This window comes from Hyla sarda, chromosome 5 (genome assembly GCF_029499605.1).
Source record: "Hyla sarda isolate aHylSar1 chromosome 5, aHylSar1.hap1, whole genome shotgun sequence".
Taxonomy (NCBI): Eukaryota; Metazoa; Chordata; class Amphibia; order Anura; family Hylidae; genus Hyla; species Hyla sarda.
In genome coordinates, this window is record NC_079193.1 from 298,268,399 (window position 1) to 298,282,466 (window position 14,068).

The 14,068-nt window shown below is 45.1% G+C and overlaps 1 protein-coding gene across 4 annotated transcripts in view; it reads left to right on the top strand.

Annotated features, from left to right (window-relative positions):
• Positions 1–12,210: 12,210 nt before the first annotated feature.
• The window catches only part of YTHDF3 (YTH N6-methyladenosine RNA binding protein F3), a 51,449-nt gene continuing 49,591 nt past the window's right edge, over positions 12,211–14,068 (top strand). For 3 of the 4 annotated variants that reach the window (XM_056522033.1, XM_056522032.1, XM_056522034.1), the window contains exon 1: positions 12,275–12,645. Coding sequence is in view for 1 of the 4 variants with exons in the window: in XM_056522032.1 (XP_056378007.1) it covers positions 12,622–12,645 (24 nt within the window). In the remaining 3 variants the exon portion in view is untranslated. Of the gene's footprint in view, positions 12,646–14,068 lie in introns of all 4 variants that reach the window. The other variant, XM_056522035.1, reaches the window with a different exon arrangement.

A 14,068-nucleotide genomic window follows, 5' to 3' on the forward strand; every position in this document is an offset into this window, starting at 1 on the left:
TTTTGGAATTTAGCAATCCAAAAAAGTGATGGAGATACCTTTTTTTTATAAAAAATTTTGTAGGGTACCATTAAAAAAAAAAATAACAAGAAAGATACAGTAGTGATGGAAAAAATAGTATTTTCCGAAATCTATCTTTTTTATAACAAAATTTTAATTAATTTTTAAAAAGAGATCAATTCATATGAGCGGGCAGGGCACTAAAAAAGCTGACAATAATAAAAATGTAGTGTGTGTGTTTTTACTTATTTTTTATTTTTTAAATTTTTTAGATAGTACTACTACTCCCAGCATGGAACACACTGGGTCCGTTGCAATCCTTCTGTATAATGTATAGATGCGGCCGGCTGCTCTTCTATGGTCCCCTGCACTGCCGTATATATACACTTAATCATATTTCCCGCAGAGAGCTGTAATTGGCCAGATGGTTCCAACCAATCACAACTCTCTGTGGGAAATATGAATAGGTGTATATACACGTCAGTGCAGGGGACCATAGAAGAGAGGCCGCCCCCATCTATACATTATACAGAAGGATCACAGCGGGTGTCAGGAGTGACACTCGCTGCGATCTGGTCATATATCTACTGTACTTACAGTGAGCCTGCAATGTGTATACAGTATACACATTGCTGGCTCACTTAACCCCTTGCTGAGCTGTGCGCTATGCGCCAGCCCAGCAAGGGAATAGTTAACTTTCACTGCTGGACAGTGTAGGTTAACCCTTTGGGCGGTATACACTATATACAGCTATCTATAGATAGCTGTATATAGTGTATACAGAAGACAAAGTCCGTTTACCTCCCTCCAGTCCTGACTGGGTCCATGTAGCTCCGCCCCCTAGTGATAACATAATTAGGGGTGGAGCTTCAGACGGGAGCCTGGCTGGTATGGGTGTGAGGCTCCGTTCACATTGTACGTTTTGTATAATGTGAAAAGACCCATCTGGCAGTGTACTCCCAGACAAGGAGACTCCAGCCGAAGGCTGTCTGGGCATGCTGGGAGTTGTAGTTTTGCAACAATTGGAGGCTCCCTGTTTGGGAAGACATTGCATTATGGGTGCTCTCCCTAGCAGAGAGCGCCAAAAATGTACTAACCAATTTTTTGTGGTTTTTTTTCTTCTCGTTTCAGATCCATGTATGCAGAGGATTACAGCGGATTCGTAGGACTACTGTGGATAAACTGGATTTTTTCTTTTAATAAAATGGCTAACGAGGGATGTGGGGAAGTGTTTTTTAACCCCTTAAGGACCAACCCATTTTTTACCTCTATGACCAGGCTCTTTATTTTTAATTTTACATGTATCTCTTTAAATGGTAATAACTTTAGAACGCTTTTTCTGAGCAGAGCGATTCTGAGATAGTTTTTTCGTGACATGTTGTACTTTATATAACTGGTGCATTTTTGTTGACACATGAAGCATTTTTTGTGAAAAACTTCAAAATATTGTGAAAAACTGGGAAATTTCTGGCGTTTTTTTATTACATTTTTTTATGGTGTACACTGTGCGGTAAAAGTGATGTTATATTTATTCTGTGGGTCAGTACGATTATGGCGATACCCATTTTATATAGCTTTCTATGTTCTTTTTCCTTTTCTGAGCAAAATTCTTTTTCTGCCATTCATTTTCCAACAGCCGTAGCTTTTTTATTTTTCGTCCAATGCCATTGAGTAAGGGCTTATTTTTTGCAGGAAGAGCTGTACTTTTTATTGGTATCATTTTTTTGCTGCGTGCTACCTTATGATCTTTTTTATTCCACTATTTTTACCAAAATTGGCAAATTTAGCACTTTTTTTGATGTTTTTTTTTTTTTTTTAGGGCGTTCACCGTGCGGGATAATTTACATTATAGTTTTATAGTACACATCATTATGGACGTGGCAATACCAATTATGTATAAGATTTGGCTTTTTGATCTTTTTTGGTGATAATACAGGGCTTTTATTGGGAAAGGGGCATTTTTTTAATTAATTTTTTACACTTCATACTTTTATTGAAGAACTTTTTATTTTATTTTTTACACTTTTTACAGGTTATACTATGCTGCAATACATTTGTACTGCAGTACAGTATGACCCGATGAGCTCCACACACTACAGCCTGTGCAATCCAGCCTCTGGCTGGATCTCACAGGCTTCCGTAGCAGGCATACAGGAGGTCATGATCTGACCTCCTGCTGCCATAGCAACCAACAGCGACCCACGATTGTATCGTGGCGCCGCTGTTGTAGAACAGGGGGAGAGCGCTCCCGCTGTCAACACCATAGATGCCGTGATCAGGATTGATCACGGCATCTGTGGGGTTAATGCTGCCGGGATCGGCACGATTCAGGCTCCGGCAGCTGTGGCGGGACTCCGCCTGTGATGGACAGCCGGTTCCCATCGCCGATCACCTGCGCTGCCCGCGGCAGTGCCGGAGATCGCTATGACGTATGCATACTTCCAATTGCGCGAACGTGTCAGATGATTGGTCATATGCATGCGTCCTATAGCGGGAAGGGGTTAACCCCTTAAGGACAATGGACGTACTCCTACACCCCCGTTTCCGAGTCCTTAAGGACCGAGGACGTAGGAGTACGTCCTGTCCATTCCCGGCCCCCCGCCGCTAGCCGGAGGGGAGCCGATGCCCGATGCCTGCTGAAATCGTTCAGCAGGCATCGCGGCATATTGCCCAGGGGTGTCATTATACCCCCCCCCATGTCGACGATGGCCGCAGATCGCTGGACAATTCAGTCCAGCGATCTGCGGCGATTCCGGGTCAATCGGGTCTCCAGTGACCCGGTGACCCGGAATTACTAGCTGATCGGGGCCGTCTCAGCCATAGCCAGCAGGGGTGAGGTGGCACTGGTCATGATCGCCCTGATTCATCGGCCGGTTTACCGGCCGACCAATCAGGGCACCTGCTGCGGGTGTCACTCCCGCAACCCGCTCCGCCCCTCTTCCGGAGGACGTGAGCGGGTGCGGGAAGAAGACCCCGGGAGCTGGGGACCCCAATCCCCGGCGACAATGTTGGGATCGGGGACCCAGGAACGGCGGCGGCGGCGAGGGACTGACCTGCAGCAGAGCAGCAGCAGGAGGTGAGTGACAGCCTCCTGCTGTTGCTTAACAACAGCTCCCAGCATGCAAAAAGGGCATGCTGGGAGCTGTAGTTATGCAACAGCAGAAGGCAGACCACCACAACTCCCAGCATTCCCTTATGGGCATGCTGGGACTTATAGTTTTGCAACAGCTGGAGGCACATTTTTTTCTATGGAAAAGTGTACCTTCAGCTGTTGTATAACTACAACTCCCAGCTTGTACAATCAGCTAAAGTGCATGTTGGGAGTTGTAGTGGTGCATCTGCTGGTTGCATAACTACAACTCCCAGCATGCCCGTTGGCTGTCGGTGACTGCGGAGAGTTGTAGTTTTGCAACAGCTGAAGGCACACTGAGTTAAGTAGCAAACCAGTGTGTCTCCAGCTGTTGCATAACTACAATCCCCAGCATCCCCAGCCAAAGTAGTATGCCTCCAGCTGTTGCATAACTACAAGACCCAGCATGCCCTTCTGCTGTCCGTACATGCTGGGGGTTGTAGCTTTTGCAACAGCTGAAGGCACACTGGTTGCAAAACACTGAGTTTGTTACCAAACTCGGTGTTTCACAACCAGTGTGCCTCCAGCTGTTGCAAAACTACAACTCCCAGCATGCACTGATAGACCGTACATGCTGGGAGTTGTAGTTTTGCAACAGCTGAAGGTATCCCCCCCCCCCCCCAATGTGAACGTACAGGGTACACTCACATGGGCGGTGGTTTACAGTAAGTATCCGGCTGCAAGTTTGAGCTGCGGCAAATTTTCTGCCGCAGCTCAAACTGCCAGCGAGAAACTACTGTGAACCCCCGTCCGTGCGACTGTACCCTAAAAACACTACACTAACAAAAAATAAAATAAAAAGTAAAAAACACTACATATACACATACCCCTACACAGCCCCCCCTCCCCAATAAAAATTAAAAACTTCTGGTACGCCACTGTTTCCAAAACGGAGCCTCCAGCTGTTGCAAAACCAATACTCCCAGTATTGCCAGATAGCCACTGACTGTCCAGGCATGCTGGGAGTTTTACAACAGCTGGAGGCACCCTGTTTGGGAATCACTGGCATAGAATACCCCTATGTCCACCCCTATGCAAGTCCCTAATTTAGGCCTCAAATGTGCATGGCGCTCTCACTTTGGAGCCCTGTCGTATTTCAAGGCAACAGTTTAGGGTCATATATGGGGTATCGCCGTACTCGGGAGAAAATTGTGTTACAAATATTTTTTTTGGGGGGGGGGGGGTATGTTCTGCTATTACCCTTTTTGAAAATGTAACATTTTTGGGAAAACAAGTCGTGGAACACCTGTGGGGTATAAAGGTTCACATTACCCCTTGTTACGTTCCCCGAGGGGTCTAGTTTCCAAAATGGTGTGCCATGTTTTTTTTTTTTTTTTTTTGCTGTTCTGGCACCATAGGGGCTTCCTAAATGCTGCATGCCCCCGGACCAAAATTTGCTTTCAAAAAGCCAAATGTGACTCCTTCTCTTCTGAGACCTGTAGTGCGCCAGCAGAGCACTTATCACCCCCATATGGGGTGTTTTCTGAATCGGGAGAAATTGGGCTTTAAATTTTGGGGGTATTTTCTGCTATTACCCTTTTAAAAAATGTAAAAAATTTGGGAAACCAAGCATTTTAGGTGAAATTTATTTTTATTTTTTTACATATGCAAAAGTCGTGAATCACCTGTAGGGTATTAAGGTTCACATTACCCCTTGTTATGTTCCCCGAGGGGTCTAGTTTCCAAAATGGTATGCCATGTGTTTTTTTTTTTTTGCTGTTCTGGCACCATAGGGGCTTCCTAAATGCGGCAAGCCCCCAGAGCAAAATTTGCTTTCAAAAAGCCAAATGTGACTCCTTCTCTTCTGAGACCTGTAGTGCGCCAGCAGAGCACTTTTCACCCCCCATATGGGGTGTTTTCTGAATCGGAAGAAATTGGGCTTCAAATTTTGTGTGGTATTTTCTGCTATTACCCTTTTTAAAAATGTAAAAAATTTTGGAAACCAAGCATTTTAGGTGAAATTTATTTTAATTTTTTTTACATATGCAAAAGTCGTGAAACACCTGTAGTGTATTAAGGTTCACATTACCCCTTGTTATGTTCCCCGAGGGGTCTAGTTTCCAAAGTGGTATGTCATGTGTTTTTTTTTTTTTTTTGCTGTTCTAGCACCATAGGGGCTTCCTACATGCGGCATGCCCCCAGAGCAAAATTTGCTTTCAAAAAGCCAAATGTGACTCCTTCTCTTCTGAGACCTGTAGTGCGCCAGCAGAGCCCTTTTCACCCCCATATGAGGTGTGTTCTGAATCGGGAGAAATTGGGCTTCAAATTTTGGGGGGTATTTTCTGCTATTACCCTTTTTAAAAATGTAAAAATTTTGGGAAACCAAGAATTTTAGGTGAAAATAAAATTTTTTTTTTTACATATGCAAAAGTCGTGAATCACCTGTAGGGTATTAAGGTTCACATTACCCCTTGTTACGTTCCCCGAGGGGTCTAGTTTCCAAAATGGTATGCCATGTGTTTTTTTTTTTGCTGTTCTGGCACCATAGGGGCTTCCTAAATGCGGCATGCCCCCAGAGCAAAATTTGCTTTCAAAAAGCCAAATGTGACTCCTTCTATTCTGAGACCTGTAGTGCACCAGCAGAGCACTTTTCACTCCAATATGGGGTGTTTTCTGAATCGGGAGAAATTGGGCTTCAAATTTTGGGGGGTATTTTCTGCTATTACCCTTTTTAAAAATGTAAAATTTTTGGGAAACCAAGCATTTTTTTTACATATGCAAAAGTTGTGAATCACCTGTGGGGTATTAAGGTTCACTTTACCCCTTGTTACGTTCCCCGAGGGGTCTAGTTTCCAAAATGGTATGCCATGTGTTTTTTTTTGCTGTCCTGGCACCATAGGGGCTTCCTAAAGGTGACATGCCCCCCCAAAAACCATTTGTCGCTCCTTCCCTTCTGAGCCCTCTACTGCGCCCGCTGAACAATTTACATAGACATATGAGGTATGTGCATTCTCGAGAGAAATTGGGTTTCAAATACAAGTAAAAATGTTCTCCTTTTTACATCTTGCAAAAATTCAAAAATTGGGTCTACAAGAACATGCGAGTGTAAAAAATGAAGATTTTGAATTTTCTCCTTCACTTTGCTGCTATTCCTGTGAAACACCTAAAGGGTTAATACACTTACTGAATGTCATTTTGAATACTTTGGGGGGGGGGGGGGGGTATAGTTTTTATAATGGGGTCTTTTATGGGGTATTTCTAATATGAAGACCCTTCAAATCCACTTCAAAACTGAACTGGTCCCTGATAAATAGTGAGTTTGAAAATTTTGTGAAAAATTTCAAAATTGCTGCTGAACTTTGAAGCCCTCTGGTGTCTTCCAAAAGTAAAAACTCATCAATTTTATGATGCAAACATAAAGTAGACATATTGTATATGTGAACCCAAAAAAATTTATTTTGAATATCCATTTTGCTTACAAGCAGAGAGCTTCAAAGTTAGAAAAATGCTAAATTTTCATTTTTTTCATCAAATTTGGGGATTTTTCACCAAGAAAGGATGCAAGTTACCATAAAATTTTACCACTAAGTTAAAGTAGAATATGTTACGAAAAAACAATCTCGGAATCAGAATGATAAGTAAAAGCATTCCAGAGTTATTAATGTTTAAAGTGACAGTGGTCAGATTTGCAAAAAACGCTCTGGTCCTTAAAGGGTAGCTCCCACCATCCTATTTTTTTTTTTGCTAGCCCGTTCACCCCCCCCCCCCCCGCTACGGCACTTGCCCATTCTCTCATTACACTTGCAGTTACTGCAGAGTCCGGCAGCGGGCGTGCAGGGACAGCGGCGGCAACAAGGTGCGGGAGGAGTGGCCTTCCAGCCAGTGGCCGGGGAGCCAATGCACTCGCTCCCGCCTGTCTGATTGACAGGCAGGGAGCGAGTGCAGCCTAACTGAAAAAGGACTGATTGCCACTCCAAAATCAGTCCTTTTTCAGTGGCCGGTTTTTAAATGTAAGTACTACAACATATCAAAAAATAAAGTTGGTGACAGTGCTCATTTAAGGTGTAAAATGGCCTGGTCCTTAAGGGGTTAAAATAAAATAATTTTTCCAATGTGGTGTTTTTTTTTTGTTTTTTTACTGAATTTTCAGGCTTATTAGTGGAAGCCATCTTATTGATGGAATCTATTAGTAAGCCGGGGCTTAGTGTTAGCTCCAAAAACAGCTAGCATTAACCCTCAGTTTTTACCCCAGTACCCACCTTCACAGTGGTGATGGGAGGAGCCAGTACCAACAGGCCCGGAGCATCAAAAATGGCGCTCCTGGGCCTAGGCGGTAACAGGCTGGCATTATTTAGGCTGGGGAGGGCAAGTAACAATGGTCCTCGCCCACCCAGGTAACTTCAGGCTGTTGCTGCTTGGTTGGTATCTGGCTGAGAATAAAGATACAGGGAACCCTATGCATTTTTTATTTTTTTTTATAAATAATTAAAAAAAAAATGCATAGGGTTCCCTGTATTTTTATTCTCAGCCAGATACCACCCAAGCAGCAACAGCCTGACATTAACGGGGGGTGGGGGGGGGGTTTGGTGGGGCGAGGACCATTGTTATTGGCCCTCCCCAGCCTAAATAACGCCAGCCTGTTACCACCTAGGCCCAGAAGCACCATTTTACATGCTCCGGGCCTGTTAGTACCAGCTCTTCCCAGCACCCCTGTGGTGGTGGGTACTGGGGTAAAAATTGAGGGTTAATGCTAGCTGTTTTTGGAGCTAACACTAAGCCCCGGCTTAGTAATGGATTCCGTCTATTATACAGCTTCCACTACTAAGCCTGAAAATTAAATAAAAAAGAAAACACCACGCATTGGAAAAAAAATTATTTTAAAAAACACTCCCCCACAGCCCTCGTTAACCATTTTATTAAAAGGAAAAAAAATCCAGTTCATCCGCAGTAGTCCTCCGAATCCGCTGTAATCCTCTGCATACATGGATCTGAAACAAGAAGAAAAAATAAATATAAAAAATCAGTTAGGACATTTTTGGCACTCTCCGCTGGGGAGAGCACCCATAATGCAATGTCTTCCCAAACAGAGAGCGTTCAATTGTTGCAAAACTACACCTCCCAGCATGCCCCTTTGGCTGTCTGGGCATGCTGAAAGTTGTAGTTTAGCAACAGCTGGAGTCTCCCTGTCTGGGAGGTCACTGCCAGAAGGGTCTGTTCACATTATACAAAACGGACAATATGAACAGAGCCTCACACCCTTACCAGCCTGGCTCCCATCTGTAGCTCTGCCCCTATTTACGTCATCACTAGGGGGCAGAGCTACACAGCGGGGACAGGGAGGTAAGCAGACCTCATCTTCTGTATACCCTATATACAGCTGTCAATAGATAGCTGTATATTCTATTGTGGTATCCCGTTACCGTATTTTATACGTTACCTTTGTAGATGTCCCCATAGTCAGAGTCCCTAGGACGTCGGGGTCCCTCTTTTCTAGTCTTCCCCTTGTCACCTCTCACTTAGCCACTAAATGTATAGCAGTTCTATCTGATATTTATACAGTTATAAGTATAAAAAGTGTCCATAGTGAATTGTCTACCTGTTTGTAGCATAATAGGACCTGCGGGTCATGTGATCAGGTGGAAAATGCTATGGTTTTGCTTTAGGACCTTAGGAGGTTGGAGTGACGTGTTCACCCACCATGCCTTGTAACGGTGAGTGACAGCTGTCACGGACCAATCCAAAACGGCCCTGCCATATTAGGGAGCGGCGGCCATTAATCGCTCTCTTGTTCCTGGGCTACCAAGCAAGCAGCCTCTCTCTTTCCTCGTGGGCTGCTGATGGAGGAGGATCTGCGCAGCTGTCATCAGCAGTGACTAGGCCCAAGCCTTGCGGCAACGGCCATTCATACAAAACTGTGAGTTATCTCAATCCCTGTTAACTCCGCAAGATCACCGGACCTAAATAGACCCCTAAATCTGGACAGATCTCTGCACCAATCCTAATTCTATTAATCCTTGGATAAGTCAATGGTCCGCAGCATCTGTCAATCATTGCTGAGCTTTACAGAGACTGTATTACTAAGACTGTTGCTGTTAATTGGATGTACCGCAAGTACTTCAGTAAAGTTTATGCAAGTTATGCAAAAAACTGGCTGTTTCCACAAACCAGAAAAAACACCAGAAAAATTGCCAAAATGCAGGAAAAAGCTGAGGCAGTTATTCTGGCATTTTTGCCGGCATTTTTATGTGTAAAAAAAGAAACCTAGCCTAACTCAAAAAAAATTATTTTTTTTTCACTTAAATTAAGTTTTACCCCCAAATTTCACATTTTTACAAGATGTAATAGGAGAAAATGCTCCCCAAAATTTGAAACACCATTTCTTCTGAGTATGGAAATACCCCATGTGTGGGCGGAAAATGCTCTGCTGGCGCACTACAATGCTCAGAAGAGAAGGAGTCACATTTGGCTTTTGGAAAACATATTTTGCTGAAATGGTTTTTGGGGGGCATGTAGCATTTAGGAAGCCCCTATGGTCTTCCTAAAAAAACACACATGGCATACTATTTTGGAAACTACACCCCTCAAGGAACGTAGCAAGCAGTACAGTGAGCCTTAACACCCCACAGAAGTTTGACAAACATCTGCTAAAGTGGGATGTGAAAAGGTAAAAAATTTGATTTTTTTTACACTAAATTTCTGGGGTTACCCCACATTTTTCATTTTCCCAAGTGTTAATAGGAGAAAATGTCCCTATATATTTGTAAATAATTTTTTTGGAGTAAGAACATATCTCATATTTGGACATAAACTGCTTTGCGGGTGCACACCAGTTCTCAGAAGAGCAGGAGTGCCATTTGGCTTTTGGAGAATTTTGTCAGAGGCCTTGAGCGTTTACAGAGCTACCATGGAGCCAGAAAAGTGGGAAACCCCCTCAAGTGCCATCATTTTGGAAACTACACCCCTCATGGAACGTAACAAGGGGTACAGTGAGTATGTACACTTTACTGGTGTTTTGAACAGTGGGCCCTAATATGACAAAATAGGTTTTTTTTTTCCACAAAAATGCCAGTGTTACCCCAAAATTTTCATTTGCACAAGGGGTAATAGGAGAAATGCCCCCCAAATGTTGTAACCCCATTGCTTCCGAGTATGGAAATACCCCATATGTGCACTTAACATGCAGTGCGGGTAGATAACAGTGTTCTAACAGGGCTCTAGAGTCATAGAGCTATGTTTGTATTTGAGGCCTATGGCATATATGGGGAAATGAAAATTGCAAATTTATTACTGATATGCCAATTATGTTCCCAGAATGATCACCAAGAGCATAGCTAAAACAAAAAAAATGCCCACCCCAAACCCTATGCTCTGAATCATCATTCTGGGAATGTGATATGTGTTATGTGTGGCCGTTCCTATTCTGTTACCTCAAATGCGCAATGAGGCAACATAAAAAGTCCCGATGATAGTGACTCAGTGACCCATGACCCATTTTCGGAAAAAAATACCCCCATAGGTCTTATCAGGTTTTTTTTTTGATTAATTTTGATACATTGGGGTCAAATTATGGAAAATTAAAAGGAAAGGGGAAAAGGACTAAAAATGTAGTACTCCATGGAAGTGTGATACTCCAATCTCTTTTGCAGAGGCCCAGATGATCGGGGCAAGTGTCACATTGATAGGTGGTGTCCTTCCGTATTCTCCTCTTGTGACACTCTGCATTTTTTCTGGGATCGTTCCTTCTTTCCAGAGTGGGGGACCTTACATGGAAAGTGCTGGCCTGGTATGATCCTGGCACCTATATTTCCAGTTCCTTGGGAACTTTGAACAAAAAAATATTTTTTTAACTTTATTTATTTATTTTTTTACCTCCTACCTTTCCCTCACACACAAACTCACCCTGAACTAAAGGTGGCAGGAGGTCACTTTTTCTGCTCTGAGGGGCACATATGGTGGTGGTGCCTGGCTCCTTCTCTCAGCTCTGCCAGCTGACTGAGCTGGGTGAGCTGGCAGAGCCGAGAGAAGGGGACTTAAACCCTCCTCTGCCAGCAGCTATTGGTCGGACGACCAATAGCAGCTCATCTGGGGAGGTGACCTCATCGCCACCTCCCCCTAGCAACAGGAGGTGATTGGCAGTGTATAGTACACGCCGATCCCCTTCTAATTCTGGGTCATCGGATCACACGACCCATATGACCGGAATCGCCACAGATTGCCGGTGTGAATTCACTGGTGGTCTCCAACATGGGAGGGGGGGTTAGGCATTGTCACTTGATGCCTGCTGAATTTCAGCAGGCATTCTGGTCCGCTCCCTGCCTGGCGAGCGGCGGCATCCGGAATTCCCACGGGCGTTCAGGTACGCCGTGTCCTTAAGCAACAGGATGTCAGGGCGTACCTGTACGCCCTGTGTCCTGAAGGGGTTAAAACACTGTTAGGCTGGGTTCACACTTAGATTTGAACTACGGTTCCCGTATACGGCTGGGAGGAGGGTGGTCGACCACGTTTTTGCCTGCGGTCAGGAAACCGCATACGGCCTAAAACGCAGCCGACCGGAGGCTGCGGTTCACTCCGGTCGGCTCATAGACATACATTAAATGCTCATAGACATACATTAAATACGGTTCCCCTATACAGCTGAGTGCGGGCGCCGCGATTATGCCCCGCCCACCCCTCCTCCCAGCCGTATACGGGAACTGTAGTTCAAATCATAGTGTGAACCCAGCCTTATACAGGCTGTGCACTCACTACTTTACATAGTAGTAGGGTGTCATTTCTTCAGGGTTGTCACACAAAAAGATATAGGAGGAGATTTATCAAAACCTGTTCAGAGGAAAAGTTGCTGAGTTGCCCATAGCAACCAATCAGATCACTTCTTTCATTTTTCAGAGGCCTTTTCAAAAATGAAAGAAGCATTCTGATTGGTTGCTATGGGCAACTAAATCTCCCCATAGCATTTTTATAAAACATGTTAAGAGGAAGAGTGGTGCAGTTATAAATCTAGCCCGACTGTTAGTAAACCGCACTACTCTATGATGTCTCTAGTAAACCGCTTACTGCGCATGCGCTATGCCTGTCTTTAGCAAACCTGCCTAGTCACGTGGTCCCCCTGGTCCTGCCGACGAGCCCCGCCCCCTCCTCGGTCACCTGACAGGGAAGTGGTTCTGTGTTGACGTCACGGCGGAAGGTCAGGGGAAGCTTCGGAGAGGAAGTGAGAGTGCGAGGCCTCGTCCGCCATTGTGGAGAAGAGAGATAGAGGGAGCCCGGTCCAGAGCGAGAGTCAGAGCCCGGGGGGCGAGGAGCGCCAGAGAGAGGAGGCCGTCCCCACCGCTCCCCGCACACTGTGTGGGTGTCTGCTTCCTCTGCGGTATAGACTAGGCGGCGGGGGTCTGTGTAGCCGTATGTCCAGGGCGCAGCTGATGTGTACACGTCCGTGTGTGTCCCTGCTCAGCGCCGTCCTCGTGTAGCCGCCCGCCCCGGCCGTGTAGACGTCTAGAGAGGCATCACAGGGAGGGATCACCCGGCGGCCCCGACCATCTCCGCTCCACAGGAGAATGTCTGCGACCAGCGTGGATCAGGTAACACGAGGGGCCTGTGTCATCTGGGGCTCGTCCACACTGTGCGGCTGGCCTGGCTGTACCGCTTCTTCCCGCACAACATCAATAGTCCTGTACGGTTCTGTCTCTTACCTACTACTATCCCCATCATCAGAGTACATGTCACCCATATGATCATTGTGTGCTGGACACCTGTCCCTATAGGGCAATCGTTCCCTTTAACTCTACAGCAGTGGTCTCCAAACTGTGTCCCTCCAGATGTTGCAAAACTACAACACCCAGCATGCCCGGACAGCCAACGGCTGTCCGGGCATGCTGGGTGTTGTAGTTTTGCAATGTCTGGAAGGCCTGTTAGCAGTGATATCTGTTGTGAAACTACAACTCCCAGCATGCCTCTACAGCCTTCAGCTGACTGAACCATTTTGTCAGATTGCGAGTTCATGTTGTACAGCTCTGATCCCCAGCAAACTACAACTCCCAGCATGCCATTGTGCCTCTTTAGCTGCTGCAAAACTACAACTCCCAGGAGGCCTGAACAACCACATGACTGAACCATTTTGTCAGATTGCAAGCTCTTGTTGTAGAGTAGCAAACTTCGACTCCCGTTACGCCAATCTAGCTCTCCAGCTGTTGCAAAATTACAACATCCAGCGTGTTCAAACAGTATAAACCATCTGGACATGCTGGGAGTTGTAGTTTTGCAACAGCTGGAGAGCCTCAGCTTTGGCCGGACAGGGGCGGATCACTGCCCTACAACATGATCTCAAAGCTAAGTTTACATTGGGATTGTACCTGAGCTTCAATGGCTCAGACATAGTCAGCTGGTGAGTTTGGATAATATCTAATATAATATCTAAACTACCATAATTGAATTTGAGCGATCAAAACATTTTGGGGATCAGACTCGTGGGTTCATATGATCTGATGAAAAATAATTCTAACGATCTACGAGTATGAGCCAACCTAAGAGCTGCCCATAAGCAGGTGCCAAGGAATCAATACACCTAATAAATGACCCTGATGCCTTACCTTTTACCATTAATCTCTATGAATGTTAAGACATTTTAGGGAGGTTTAACCTTTAAAGGGAATCTTTCAGCAGCATCCCCCCCACTAACCTATTGGTACAGGTTTGTAGTGCTGATGATAATGGTACTTATTGTTTTCTGGTCGGTATTCTTCTTTTTCTAAGCCCCAGGTGCACGGTGACATCCAGCCAGCATCCTCATAGTTATACCTCCTCCCTGTGCTTGAGCCTCCTATGCTGCAGAATGGAGCTCCACTCTGGATCTAGACCCCTCTTCTCCACATGCTCAGCCACCACAGGCGACATGAAGTGAAATCTCTCTGCTGGAGAAAGAGGTTTTACAGCAGACGAGAGGGGTGTAGATGCAGAGTTAAAGGGTACTTTCATAAAAATAAAAATTTGATATATTATAGAGTA